The sequence below is a fragment of the Poromitra crassiceps genome (assembly GCF_964638095.1).
Source record: "Poromitra crassiceps genome assembly, chromosome: 5".
Classification (NCBI taxonomy): Eukaryota; Metazoa; Chordata; class Actinopteri; order Beryciformes; family Melamphaidae; genus Poromitra; species Poromitra crassiceps.
In genome coordinates, this window is record NC_139642.1 from 39528034 (window position 1) to 39542620 (window position 14587).

General features: G+C 43.5%; 1 protein-coding gene across 1 annotated transcript in view; it reads left to right on the plus strand.

Moving 5' to 3' along the window:
* The window catches only part of stard13b (StAR related lipid transfer domain containing 13b), a gene marked incomplete at its 5' end in the record, with an annotated part of 30397 nt that extends 16409 nt beyond the window's left edge, over positions 1-13988 (plus strand). The window contains 13 exons of the mRNA XM_083637252.1: positions 2077-2148; positions 3710-3791; positions 5586-5649; positions 6982-8345; positions 8547-8717; positions 10008-10167; positions 10437-10635; positions 10760-10973; positions 11472-11586; positions 11714-11935; positions 12183-12400; positions 12528-12704; positions 13157-13988. Of these exons, the coding sequence (XP_083493378.1) occupies positions 2077-2148; positions 3710-3791; positions 5586-5649; positions 6982-8345; positions 8547-8717; positions 10008-10167; positions 10437-10635; positions 10760-10973; positions 11472-11586; positions 11714-11935; positions 12183-12400; positions 12528-12704; positions 13157-13274 (3176 nt within the window). The 3' untranslated portion in view covers positions 13275-13988. The remainder of the gene's footprint in view (positions 1-2076; positions 2149-3709; positions 3792-5585; positions 5650-6981; positions 8346-8546; positions 8718-10007; positions 10168-10436; positions 10636-10759; positions 10974-11471; positions 11587-11713; positions 11936-12182; positions 12401-12527; positions 12705-13156) is intronic.
* Positions 13989-14587: the final 599 nt, after the last annotated feature.

A 14587-nucleotide genomic window follows, 5' to 3' on the forward strand; every position in this document is an offset into this window, starting at 1 on the left:
TTTGGATGTAATACTTATGCCCCGGTCATTTCTTTAGCTTTGTTTGGATGTAATACTTATGCCCCGCTCATTTCTTTACATTGTGGATAGCCGACTGAACCAGTGGTGGTTCTATTAGGGTAAGTGCCAGTGGTGGATCTATTAGGGTAAGTGCCAGTGGGACATTTGTCAGCTGTGTGGTTTATGAATGAGACTAGTACTGAACTGGTAAGAATATTTTAAAGCTAGATCAACAAACAAACAAAAATCAATGCACTTTATACTTTACTTTACTTTACTTTGCACTCTGCATGCAATGCACTCTATTGTGTTTTTGCAGTGTTTTCCCAAAGTTTGTGGAGCACATAATTTGGTGGGAGCTTTTGAGTGAGTGCTCCCCCAAGAAAATGTGTACGTTTTTTTTAATAAGAAATGTGCAATTTCACATCATTGTGTGAGCCGTTATTATTAGCATATCTGTGTACAAATATTTGGAAAAAACTAGAGCAGATAATAAATTATACTACACCCAAAAAGCTTAAAGTCGAGCTGAACCCAAAAATGACTTTTCTTTTCTTTTAGTTCAAATACCTGGGTATGCAGTGCACCTATTTAATAATGTATGCAAATAAAATCATCGACATGATACTATGACCCGCCTCTCAACCTGTCATCTTAGACAAACTATGTTTTCAGTCTGAAATGGACTCATTATGCACGTGACGAACAGGTTCAGTTCGACTTTAAAGACAACACTTGCTAAAGATGTCAACTGGGGACCAACTCCAACCATTAGAAGTGGGGAAAGTCATTCAGCTAGTTTTGATGCTCTCCACATTCATTTGACATTCATTCGGCTTGGCTGCTGCGCCTCAGCCTTATAATGGTAATGAGAACCTTGTTGTCTCATTACCAGGTAGGGATTTTTGATGCAAAGGCTCATCATTGCAGCTGGAGAGTGACTGACTTGTTTCTTTTTATATAAGGAATCAGAAAAGTAATTGCTGGTGTATTTTACTCCACAAAATCCAGAAAATCCTCCTCATGTGTTTTCTGATTCTGATTTGACTCTTCTTACTAGAAAATGAAGGCAACTGTCTCAGTCAAAAGCTGTATTGGAAACAAACAAGATCAATATTTGTATATTTATATTGTGATATTTTTTCTTTCTTTCCTTTTTCTTTTTGTTAGATTTTCTTTTTCTTTCCCCCAAACGTTTCTACATGTTGATTGGTCATGTAAGTAAGCAGCATGGCCGCTGCATTAGTCGTGTTGTCAGACAGTTTGTCTCACTCAGGCAGTAAATGGCACCCAGCTTTCTCCATTAGCATTAATGGAGAAGTGCCAACGGTGTGTTTCCTCTCCTTGTCATCAGGATGTGTGGAGGCTGGAGACGGCTCGCTCCACAGCTCAGGAGAAAGTGCCTCTATCACAGCTGCTTTGGATCTGCAAACATCAAGACGCCAGCAGGGCCTTTGATCCTTCAAGAGGATTTTCAACTTTAGAAAATAGATCGCGACCACAGAATATGGTGTTTTATTCAGTATCTTGATTAGTAGTGTATTGTTGTTTTTAGTGTCAGTCATCTGCTGAGATAAAAAATCTTGAGAACTTCCCTAGAAAGACAGATTTACTGTTATTCTTTCTTTGACAGTGCAGTATTAGGTATACAGTGTCACTGTCCAGTGTAAAGCGACGCCTTTTTTGCTTATTTCTAACACTTTATTCTCCGGTTATATCATACACCCTTAACCTGGCTTGCAAGGTTAATACACCCTGCCTATGAAGTAAAAAAAGACAACAGATGCTTATGTAAGGTCTCATGTTGCTCCATGTGAGAATCGGGGAGTGGAGTGGGGGTACCTTGGACCAGACAGACTGACCCTCAGGGAGATGGGCAGGGTCGTCTTCTCAAACAGGAGGGTTTCATTTTCACAGTCACCCAGGTCTTTTTTTCTTTCCCAAAGTCTCTTTTGTTTATAGGTTGTCAAATGCATGAGGTTCTGTGCCGCCATGGTGGATGCTGCAGCGGTTTAGAAAAGAAAATCAAATGTTTTTGTCGACATTCTTGCGAACACACATTCTCTTGTGTTTCAGAAATTGAGGCGAAAGAAGCGTGTGACTGGCTGCGGGCGGCAGGATTCCCCCAATATGCTCAGCTCTTTGAAGGTAATAAAAGCACTCAGTAAACTCCCACACACTCATCACAAAAACATTACTGTTAGGGGGGGAATATTGTTTCATCATAATGGTAGAGATTAATGAATTAACACTAATAAAAGGGATGAGAAGCAAGCCAAAAATGGCATTTTTATTTCAACTTTTAGCGTCTGTTGTGACACTAAAACACTGTGAGTTATAGCTTGGATGTGGGCTTTTTAAGATGACGAGTGAGTAATGGAACACAGTGTCATCTGGTCTATCTCCATAGTCTCCTACATCTCACACAAGACCATGTATTCATGAGCCTCATTTACACAACTGTCCTGGAGAAGCCCCGGAGCCAACCCAAGAAACGCTCGAAAACAAGCGGAACCTCAGCTGCTTTTAAGTCTAATCTTTTCCGAGCTAGAATTACGACATAGACATGTCTGCTATACTAAAAGACTGAGGTCATGGGAAAAATGGGTTTTTATCATGGATTAAACTAGCTCAGAACCTGGCTTTGTGGCCAGACCTTTTGATGTGTGCTTGGTGCTACGAATTGTTTGGTTACACGGTTTGTAGCTAGTTGTAAAAGAAACACATTGGCACTGGCTGTTTTTTTCTTCTGCTTTTTCTCCCATTTTCTCCCCAATTGTACTTGGCCAAATCCCCGGTCGTTCTTCCACCCCCTCTGCCGATCCAGGGAGAGTTGTCGGCTACTGTAGCACATGCTTCCTCTGATACTTGTGCAGTGATAGCGAGGAGTTTCACCGGCAGGACGTAGCGGTATTCACGCTATTCCCCCCAGTTCACCTCCCCCCGAACAGGCACCCCGACCGACCAGAGGAGGCACTAGTGCAGCGAGCAGGACTCATACCTCAGCGGCTTCCCACCCACAGACACGGCCAATTGTGTCTGTAGGAACATCTGACCAAGCCGGAAGTACCGCTGCCGGGAACTGAACCTGGGTTTCTGTGGCACTGGCTATTTTGTACACTGACTGTATCAGTGTGCATGGACAGTTAATGTTGCAGTCGGAGCGTAAAGGAGTTAACATGAGTTTCCCCCCTGAATGTGCTGCACATGTATTAGAAATGACATTGATGATGAAATGTTTGACTGGGACATAATCACATTTCAAAAACGATTTCTCAACGTCTGGCTCTCGAAGAACACACTGAGCCTTGTTGAGATCTGATGTTTTCACTTCTATGCTTTTCATAAAAGTTAACGACACCACATGAATGCAGAGGAATGCTCGATTCAGAGGGTCTGGATTGAGTCTTGAGTTATGTAAGAAGAGGCCATACCCAGAGCAAGACGTAATGCCTGCACAAGTCTGAGCACTGTTATTTGGGCAAATCCTGTCTCTTCTCATTAACATCACATCGAAAACAAGTCCGATGCTCCCCCCCCCCCCCCCCCCCCCCTTGGTGCCCTTCTGGAAAGAACGTGGTGTCCCCGATCTCTCCCCCCCAATCTTATTATCTTATTCATGAACGCTGTCTATTGAACAACCATTGAAATGTCAAAAGCTAATTTTAAAACTGGAGCTTCTTCTAAACTCTATGGTTCCTTTCTTCAGATTCCCAGTTCCCCATTGACATCACTCCTGTGAAAAGAGATCATGACTTTCTGGACAAAGATCTTGTGGAACCTCTTTGCAGGTAACTAGACCGGCTGCTTCAGTGCTCAAAATGATTGTTGATGTACAGTAGACAATAGGTAATACATAGTGTCTGAACACAGTTTGGTCTGACTGAGAGTGTGATGGCTCAGCTTTGACTCACCTTGTAAGACGATGCTCCAAGGAATTTATTTCTTTAGCCTCGAGGAAGCAAGACGTGCGTGCACCACTTAAAACGACACGGTGATTACCGTTTTGGATAAACAAGAATCCCTATAATGCACTTTAAAGTAGAAACACATCATCTGATGACGCAGAAGCCCCGACTTCACGTTACTATACTTTTTCCGATGTTGGCTGTTAAGAATGTGAAAGAGCGCGGAAGGAACAAGCGGGGCAAGACATGAAAACAGCCCTTCAGTCACCACGGTAGCTATGGCGACCATCCTGAGAGGAAGGTATGAGGGGTGCCTTGCACAACTCAATATAGTGTGGCTCTAAACGAGCCCCAAGCAACTCATCTGAATTACAAACTCTATATACTGTGACTCTACACAAGCCCAAAGCAACTCATCTGAATTACAAACTAGCCAGTGGATAAATGCAACACAAAAGGAAACAGTTCCACCTCATGTGATTTTGTCCATGACTTCATGACATGATAAGGACGTCGTCGTTACTGTGTATCAAACCGCTACAGTGTGGTCTGCAGAGTAGCACAACGCTACATACCCCCAATGTCTTTGATAGAATTGATATTGAGAGATATTTCACGTTTATATGACTGCTTTCTTTGATCCTTGGCTAATCAACCTCCTATTATAGACGACCATAGTCAAAGCTCTGAAGGGCCATGGAGTAAGGGCCCCCCCCAGCTTGGACCCTCTCTGTTCAATGGGTCCCTATAGCTACAGTAACAACCATGGGAACTTGTAGTTAGGCTAAGCTCCTATCAGCTGCAGCACTCGGGCGGGCAGTTTAGCTCAAGAGCTATTCTCCATCTGAGGCCGTTTCCCGCAGCAGAACCAATATAAAACTGTGAAAAACCATTATCTGGAGCTGTAAAGGCTTGTGATTATCATACCACATATCAGTCTTCAGTCGTCTACACAGCCAAGTATCCTCTTGGTGTGATTATTTTGTTATGCCGTCATCTTTTCCCCTGTGCTATTGTTAGTGCATGTACAGTACACCACACTGGTTTCAGTGCCCTTACTTTATTTATCCCAGTTTGCCTGCACAGCCACAAACCTCTAATGGCCAGGCACAGGCTCAAGGCCTATATTGTTTATAAGAAATATAAAAAAAGGACCCTCAGTTTCTTCTCTAAGAGCATTTGGGAGACTTGGGTTTCGGAAATCACAACAGTATTCCAGAGGCAAAGCTTTCATGTTACTTTATTGCTATTAAGCCACCCAAAAATGCTAACAGCAGCTATTTTTCCTGCATGTTTGTGTTGGCCTTCTTTGACAACATTTGGATCTCCGGACCACCCTTCAAGCCACAATCACTTAGATCGCATGCTTAGAGAAAGAGTCCAGAGCATCTGCCAGTAACCAGGCTTTATTAGGTTTGGGCTTCTGTGGCCGTGGGCAAAAGTTCACCTCCGGGGCTGGCTGTCCATCCATGAGAACAGAAGTTGGTTGAAGACTTTATGCTGTGGGCGATTTTTGCTTTCTTTTTTCTTTTCTTTTTTAAGACAGTCAGACAGTAGTGATAGTCTCGACTCAGGATGTAACAGTTCCATGGTATTGTCCTTCGCCATCTGAGCTACCCGCTGTAAGGATATATTGTGTCATCTTCTCTCTTCATCTTGGGGTCATTTCTCTTTCAGACGCCTCAACACCTTGAACAAGTGTGCCTCTATGAAACTTGACGTGAACCTTCCTAAGAAGAAAGTAAGTGGAGACTTTTTTTATAACTAACTTCACTGTAGTCACAATATCTGCAGTCCTTCCCTTGTAAGGTTGATTATTACTTGAAGAGTTGTGTATTTTAAAACACTATACAGTATACTGTTACACTCTTACATTTTAGAAAAACATCATTTCCTGAAATATGTAAAAAAAAGATATATATATGTATATAAAAAAAAATAAAAGAATAATAATGGTAAATATATTTAAAAATATTTTCCGCTCTCAATCATTTTGCAGGTAGATGTCATGATTTTCACTTTGTGTGTAGCTCATTTTGAAACACAACACTTGAAACACAACACTTCCCATGTTGCTCTTAGGTGTTGTGTTTGTTTGTTTGTTTTTATCCCAAAATAGCTTGATTTCTTGGATCAGATAGATTATTGGATCAGATACAGTATTGGATCAGATACAGTATTGGTGACATTTGTAGGTTGTAAGAAATAGTGAAAGGCCAATGGCCTGCCTTCGTAAGAAATGCTATTTTCTTACAAAGATGGCCTTAAGTAATGCATCTCCTTCCTGAGACCATGCAAATAATCTACCTTCATCCTTTTAGCCTAGATTCTATGATATTTGAGATTGTGCCTTTGTTGTATCCATGCCTATTGAATGTGGCTACTTTTTATCTTTCCACACCTTGGAATGCTGGCTTCTATCAAGGCTTTTTTTCCTGTTTTGGTCTATTTATGGCAAAGTCTATTTATGGCCTCATTTGTCTGATGTTATATCACACTGTTGTTGATGATGTATAATGTTATTAATTCTTAGCAGACATCCTCCGGCTATTTCCTGCAGATCTTATTTACCTCTCCATTCTGGCATAGATGACGTTTGTGTGTGATAGGCAACTTACCTTGCAAGCCAGTTGATCTTGTGAATCCCATTCTACTCGCAACAGTAACAAAAGAAAGAAAGAAAGAAAGAAAGAAAGAAAGAAAGAAAGAAAGAAAGAAAGACGCAAAATCATCAAATTTGTGAATTTAGCTTAGTGAGTGCAGTAGAGAGAGTGCAAGTATCTGTTTAAACCATTGTATTTACATACTGTACATACCATAATAATGGTACTAAATTATCTACCTACATTATTTTTCATTATTTCCATTTATCTTTTATTTAATCTGGTAGATCTCTTTCAATAGACTTGAGAAAAAAGAATGTTGCAGCAGTCAGACGGTCAGCAACCTACATACAAAAAAAAACAATAGCATTATAGAAATTAATTACAAACATCGCTGAATCATTTATGTGAACAGATTATGTTATGATGAGATATACCAATCTTTATTGTTTTTTGCTGTATTTTCCTAGAGTGAAGACTCTGATGAAGAAGACCTGTTTGCTATCAGTGACAAATGGACCTTTGAGTGGAGCAGCCGGCGTTGGTCCAGGCTGCAGGACATTGACTGTCTGCTGGGACACCACGGGGAGGGCCAGCCCTCCAGGGATGGCATGCCTCTGAGGACCACCACCAGCAGCGAGAGTGTTTTGACGGACCTGAGCGAGCCGGAGGTCTCCTCCTTGCACAGCGAGAGTAGTGGAGGCAGCGGGCCCCGGGGCCTCAGCACAGAAGACTCTGACTGCTCCAACCGCACCTGCTCAGATTCCGCAGCCATGCCGGACTCCACCTCCCTCACCCTGCCCCACATCCCCAAAGACATCCCCCACTATGGCTCCCTGCCCGACAAGCACGGCAGGACGGGCCGCACGCGTGCCAAAGACTTCCTGAAGCGCATGGAGATGCTGCGCTCGCGAGGGACGCTGGCAAGGGGCCGCAAGTCGTTGGTCATCAGCGGCCCAGTGCTGCAGCAGGAGGCGCAGGCTCTGAAGACGCTGCACTGCGTGGAGATCATAAATGGAGACGCCGGGGCCCCAGAGCCTCCGTCAAACCAGATCATCCAGTCCCAGTCCAGCAGCGAGGGGAGCAGCCACTCCAGCGGCAGCGCTGTCAGCACACCCAGCCTGAAGGAGCGTAAGCTTCACCGGGCCGACCACAAGCGCAGCGGCATGTATCTGGAGGACGTCGACATCTTCTCAGGCGCCCAGGTGAAGAAAGTAGCAGAGCAAAACCGCAAGAATGAATTCTGCTCCTATGAGGACCTGGTGGTCCACATCCCCAAAGACCACAAGCCAGGAACCTTTCCCAAAGCACTGTCCATAGAGAGCCTGTCGCCAACCAACGGGGCCTCGATCAACTGGCACACAGGCAGCATGCACCTGAACTCCCCGCTAATCTCAAGCACCAAGGAAGCCAGGCCTGTCACCCAGTGCTGCACCAGAGGCAGCCGCATCAGCGTGTACGATAATGTCCCCGGCTCTCATCTGTACGCCAGCACCGGAGACCTGATAGACCTGGAGAAGGAGGACCTGTTCCCCCATCTGGATGATATCTTGCTGCATGTCAACGGTCTGCAGCAGATAGTGGACCACTGGTCTCAGAATGTGCTGCCTGTCGGGGACGGGCTGGGACAGGGGGACAGGGGGAGGGAGGGCACAGTAGGCCTCCAGTCCTCGAGTCAGATCACGTTGGACTTTGAGGGGAATTCTGTGACGGAGGGACAGACCACACCAAGTGATGGTGACCGAGACAGAGTCTCACTCACTGAGACAGAATCTACAAGGCTCAGGGAAAGGAGGGACTCGGGAGTTGGGGCTTCGCTGACAAGACCCAATCGGTACGGCGCATGGGTGTTTATTGAAAGCTATGAAATACTATTGAAATGCTTCATATGAATTTACAAACGTTGGTCTTCATTTCTAGAAGATGATGAGTTCAACTCTGCTGTGGAAAAAAAAGTATGTCTTTGATGTTTAACTCAATCAACAGTTGTTGCTCATTGTGCAATATTTCTATTGTGTGTCTTTTGTGGCATCAGGTTACGTTGGCCCAGCTTCCAGATATCGAATCGCCTCAGCCACTCGGTGGCCCCCCTGCAGATCACCAACCAGTCAGCTGGCCAGCTGAGTTTGTTGCAGAAGTTTTCTCTGCTGCGCCTTACTGCCATCATGGAGAAGTACTCCATGTCCAACAAGCATGGCTGGACTTGGTGAGTCTCATAAACTTCTATCGTCCACTTTGGGTGTTCTTCATAATCAGCAAGCTCTCTTCATTCAAGTCAAAATGCATTTTTATTAATTTGCTTTTAACTGACTTGTATTTGCTCTCATAGAGTACCGCAGGGATGATGTATTTTTGTAGGCTTACCCAGAAGTGCCTCCACTTCCCGGTTCTTACGTGTAAAAAGTCAATGGGATTTTTGTATGGGAATTTCGGTTAAATGCAGGAAATAAGGTCTGTGTTTTTTTTATTTTTATGAAACAGTGGAGTTTGTGTTCAGCAAGATAATCTTCACAAATGAGGACCACTTTTATGATTTTTGAAGTTTTCTGAAAATTTAGTTAAAAAATGCATTTATGCTTCAAAAAGCATAAATGCATACTTTTACACGTAAGAGCTGAAAGTGGTATTGCTGATTTTGTTTTTTGTCTGATATGGTATGGCCGGACCTTTAAAAGACAACAATATTTTTTCCCCTTTTTTTCTACACTGGTGTCTCACTGAGAGCAATGCTCTCTTTCTCAGGAGTGCCCTGTTCTCTCTCTCTCTCTCTCTCTCTCTCTCTCACACACACACACGCACATACAGTATCTGCTGCTCACTGAGCAGCTCTACTGGAGCGGTTGGGGTTAAGGACTTTGCTCAAGGGCACCTCAGTGGTGGTTATGAGGGAGGGGCAAGTGCTGCTTTTTCACTTTCCACACCCAGATTTATCCTGCCAGTCCCAGGGATTGAACCGACGACCTACCGGTCACAAGTTCGCTTCTCTGTTAGGCCACCCCTACCGACTAAGACAGCCTGAGATAGTTTACCCAGTTGTCCATTTGTCTTACAAGTCTGTAGTGTATTTATTTGTTAGTACATATTTCTACGTTTACTGTATATTACTGTTGCATGCTATTTCTGATCTATTGAGCCATCCTTGTGTGTGTGTGTGTGTGTGTGTGTGTGTGTGTGTGTCTGTGTGTGTGTGTGTGTGTGTGTGTGTGTGTGTGTGTGTGTGTGTGTGTGTGTTCATGCATCATGCCAATTGGCTAAAAGGGGAGGGGGGGGTTTCAAAATGCAGGATGGCAGCAGAAGAAGCCTGAAATTTGGCATGGAGGTCAAGTGTGTATGTGTGGAGGTGTGTGTTTGTGTTCGTGCCAATTCCTGCATTTCGGAAATTCACACATGTGGCCGCAGCTATTGCGAATTCACGCTTGTTTTCAAAGTGCTTTATCATCATTATCTTCTTCTGTCCGTACCGTTTTATTAAAGATACCGTTGATGTTCCTCACAGGTCCGTGCCAAAGTTCATGAAAAGAATGAAAGTACCAGACTATAAGGATAAGAATGTGTTCGGCGTGCCTCTCATCGTGCACGTTCAGCGCACCGGACAGCCCCTGCCCCTCAGCCTGCAGCAGGCCCTGCGGTACCTGAGGAGCCAGTGTCTTGACCAGGTCAGCCACAGCACACAAATCATCTCACACCCCAAAACTGAAATGCCTACTTTCGTCAGCTGGAAGCATGAGATTCTCAGTTGTATGCATGTATTTTATTATTCTCAGTTCCATGTAACATAGGCACCCACGTTTTTCTAATGTGTATAATGTGATTATGAGTAAAGAAAGTAATATAAAGACGACCGCCAACGCTATTTTCGTAGAATGTAATTACGGTACATATTGTTGCTAGCAAGTCACCGTCAACGGTTCTGCTTTGCTTCCAGGTGGGTCTCTTTCGTAAATCAGGGGTGAAGTCTCGTATTCATGCTCTTAGGCAGATGAACGAGAGCTCGCCAGACAACGTGAACTATGAGGATCAGTCGGCCTATGATGTGGCTGATATGGTGAAACAGTTCTTCAGGGATTTGCCCGAACCCCTGCTCACCAGCAAGCTCGGCGAGACCTTCCTCCACATCTATCAGTGTAAGGCCTTAAACTCCTTTTTCGGTTTGTCTTCTGTACCATATCAAATATACAGTATGTCATTCCACGGTTTTGTTTGGTTTTGTAACACAACTGCTAAAGCTTAGTTCTCTTATACGTGCAGATGTGCCGAAGGACCAAAGGTTGCAAGCTGTCCAGGCGGCCATCATGCTCATGTCAGATGAGAACCGTGAGGTGCTGCAGACGCTGCTCTGTTTCCTGAGTGATGTCACTTCCTCTGTGGAGGAGAACCAGATGACCCCTATGAACATTGCTGTGTGTCTGGCCCCCTCCCTCTTCCATCTAAACATCCTCAAGAAAGACAATCTCTCACCGAGGTAAATGCTAAGATCATCCTATACGCACTGATCTTCACTCCGACAACCGGTTGTAATTAGTTTGGTATCTGTGTTTTTCAGGCAGCCTGTTGTTCCTTGCCTCACTAAGTACTAAGCAAGATGCACATGGCCTCCCATTAAAACACTTAAGTGATTATCTTCACGCATGCATCAATAAAGATAGATATATAAAACAGGTTACAGAGTTTTTTCAGGGCTCAGGGGCGCAGTACATCACTTTGTTTCTGGCACAGTTTGAAAAGGATATGGTTTTCCATGGCACACTTTTAAAGCTCTATGTTTTATGAGCTCATGCTGTGCACAAACACAACAAACCTCTCTAATTTACCACGTTGAAATTGTTGCTTAAAGGGATCAAAGCGTGTTGCCTGCAGAGTGGGACGTGGGGACGGGAGGGGAGGTTTTATATAGTGTGTTCAGTGGGGACCCTGACTCTGCTGGCCTAATAACTGTTTTCTCTGCCGAAATAATCCTTAGGGCCATGCAGAAGAAGTACGCCACTGGCAGACCAGACCAGAAGGATCTGAATGAAAATCTTGCAGCAACGCAGGGCCTCGCTCACATGATCATCGAGTGCAACCGGCTCTTTGAGGTACAAGAGCGCTCAGTTCAGATGCTATCAGGGATTTCAAGGCTGTTTGTAATATCCACATACTGAACCTCCTCGTGGATGTCTTTGCCTGAGTCTTACTTACTTAATGTCTTCATACATCCCTCAGATCCCCCATGAGATGGTTACTCAGTCGCGTAATTCGTACGTGGAGGCTGACTTGCACGCTCCAACAATTGAGGAGCTGTGCAAGCAGCTGGAGGAAGACGACGGAACCTACCGAACCCATATGGAGGGGAGACTACAGAACCTCCTCAAAGAGGCCCGGGAAAAGTCCAAATACTGGGTGTCCTGCAGCAGCTCCGATCACACAGAGCTCTACTATAAGAAGGTTGGTTTTCTTCAACTTTAGAGTTGGTTCAGTATTGTTTTATAATTTATATCAGGACTCGGTGCATCAAAACAACCAGGATGTCAAATTAACTAACTCCAAACTAACAAAGTAGCTTCAGCACTTGATAGCACAAACATGAACCTGCTATTCTTGATTTCAGCCATGAGCTTGTACCTCAAATGGAGGCACTCGCTTTCAGGTCAGTAAGACGACATTATGGTTTATGTCCTTGTGTCTCGTCCAGGTGGGAGATGGAAACCCTCTGAGACGCTGGAAAGTGTCTGTGGAGGTGGAAGCACCACCATCAGTGGTACTGAACCGTGTGCTGCGAGAGCGCCACCTGTGGGATGTGGACCTGCTGCAGTGGAAAGTGAGCGAAACATTAGACAAGCAAACAGAGGTGTTTCAGTACGTCCTCAACCGCATGCCCCCGCATCCCAGCAGAGACTATGTAGTGCTCAGGTAAGTGGCCAAGCAAGGAAAACCAGATGGTAACATTAAAAAAAAATGCTTTATTATTGTTTTGAAATATACACACATTTGTTTTTTTAGGCTACAAAAATCCTCAATCTCTGTCTGTTTATTCCAGGTCTTGGAGGACAGACCTGCCCAAAGGTACCTGTTCCCTGGTTTCTGTGTCCATAGAGCATGAGGATTGTCCTCCAGTTGGAGAGGTACGAGCAATAGTCCTGGAGTCCAACTACCTGCTGGAGCCCTGCGGCTCCGGAAAGTCCAGACTAACCCACATCTGCAGAGTGGACTTGAAGTAAGTGATCAAGACCTTTTTTATGACTTTATGTAGAGAGTTTTGGTTTAATGATCTTTCTCAGCAACACCCTTCACTCACTCTGACAGTAACCCAAATTTATACCTGAGAGTAAAGTGCAGTGCCCTACAGTTGGCCAATGTTGCTCAACGTTACTTGTGTTTAAACCAGAATGCTACTGATGGTTTCTTGTTGAACCCAGGGTTTTTTGAGCCCACAAGCTTGTCTCTTGCTTTCAGACTACTGTCAGGTATTTTCTGACACAAAATAGTAAAAATGTCTCCATGAAAAAATACATGAAAGCACATTTTAATATATGCAACACATTTTAGTGTATGCTTTCATTTATTTATTTATTTAGTTAGTTAGTTAGTTACCGGTAGTTAGTTAGTTAGTTAGTTAGTTAGTTAGTTAGTTCGTTTGCTGAATATACTGTCTTGTTTTTGTTTCAGAGGAAGGACTCCAGATTGGTACAACAAAGCCTTTGGTCACCTCTGTGCCGCTGAAGCTGCCCGAATCCGCAACTCCTTTCAGCCTCTCATCACAGACGGCCCAGAGACCAAAATCTGATACTCTCTCCGGTGGTGTCTGCTCAGCCCTGAGATCAAGTTTGAGCCTATTGAGTCATAGCTAACAGGCAGACACAGACCACAGACAAGGCCCCAGAATTAAAGCACAGTTTGTTTGTTTGTTTGTTTGTTTGTTTGTTTGTTTGTTTGTTTAGTTGGTTGGTTGGTTGTTTTTAGCTCCTCTGTACTTGCACAATGACAAAAGAGGACATCTTATAAGTTCTGGGCATAATTACCCAATGGGAAATGAATCATCCTGCCAATGTCCTTAGCATTAGGATTTTGTTCACTTTTATGTTGCTATACCTGTATTATAATTATTATCTTTAATAATATTATTGCCATAATCTACAATGTCTAGGACATTCAAGCTCTTAAACGCTTCTGGGAAGCATGTATATTTTATTCATTTGAAATTTAAAGCTATATTAAATATGCTGTACACGCGAGTGTCTGTATATGTGTGAATATACTGTACATGCAAACAAGATGTATATATTGTATATATGTGAAGGGATTAATAGTACAAACATTGATTTCCTATATATTGATTCTTACATTGTGACAACCTTCGTGTAATACATATGGTACAAAATTGTAAGCTGGTTTTACTTTGCTTCAGTATTGCCATTTTGAAATGGGTGTAATTTTATTAAACTCTGACCTATGGTTGTGAAAAAAATGACTTAAGGTTTGACTTAATCATACCTGCTTTAGGGTACTGTATTGTGCAGTCGAGGTCCAGAGACATAATTTTTTAATAAAACAATCAAAACTATAAATTTGGTGTTCATTTTTGCATTGTGATTGACTGTCAGCGGATGCCATGTCAGATTTTGGAGAAACAATTCAGTAATGGTCATCAGGCAGTCTACTGACCTGTGAGGAAATCTATACTTGTTCTAGGCCATTAATGTGAAGCAATGCGAGTTTCACCACCAGCATAATGCCTCCAGGGACATGTTAACATACCAATCATGCATACCTCTCATACCCACCAACCAAATACCATGCAAACACTAAACAAGGCTCACCCTGGGCTGAGGGGGACCTCTATTGGCCGTTTCAAGGAAACACATTTCCACTGATCCAGTCCAGAATGAATTGATGGACTCAAAGGCGGTGGCTATCTTGAGTTCAGCTCAACTCATTTTGATGCAGATATCACAATGATTTGAAAACAAAGGTCATTGTTTGATTATTATTATTATTATTTTTAACTACGGAGGATTGTGAATCATGACTTCAGAGATTCCATACTACAGCAGCAGTAGCACTAAATTATCTTTGATTACTATTTCTGTCCACTAGATG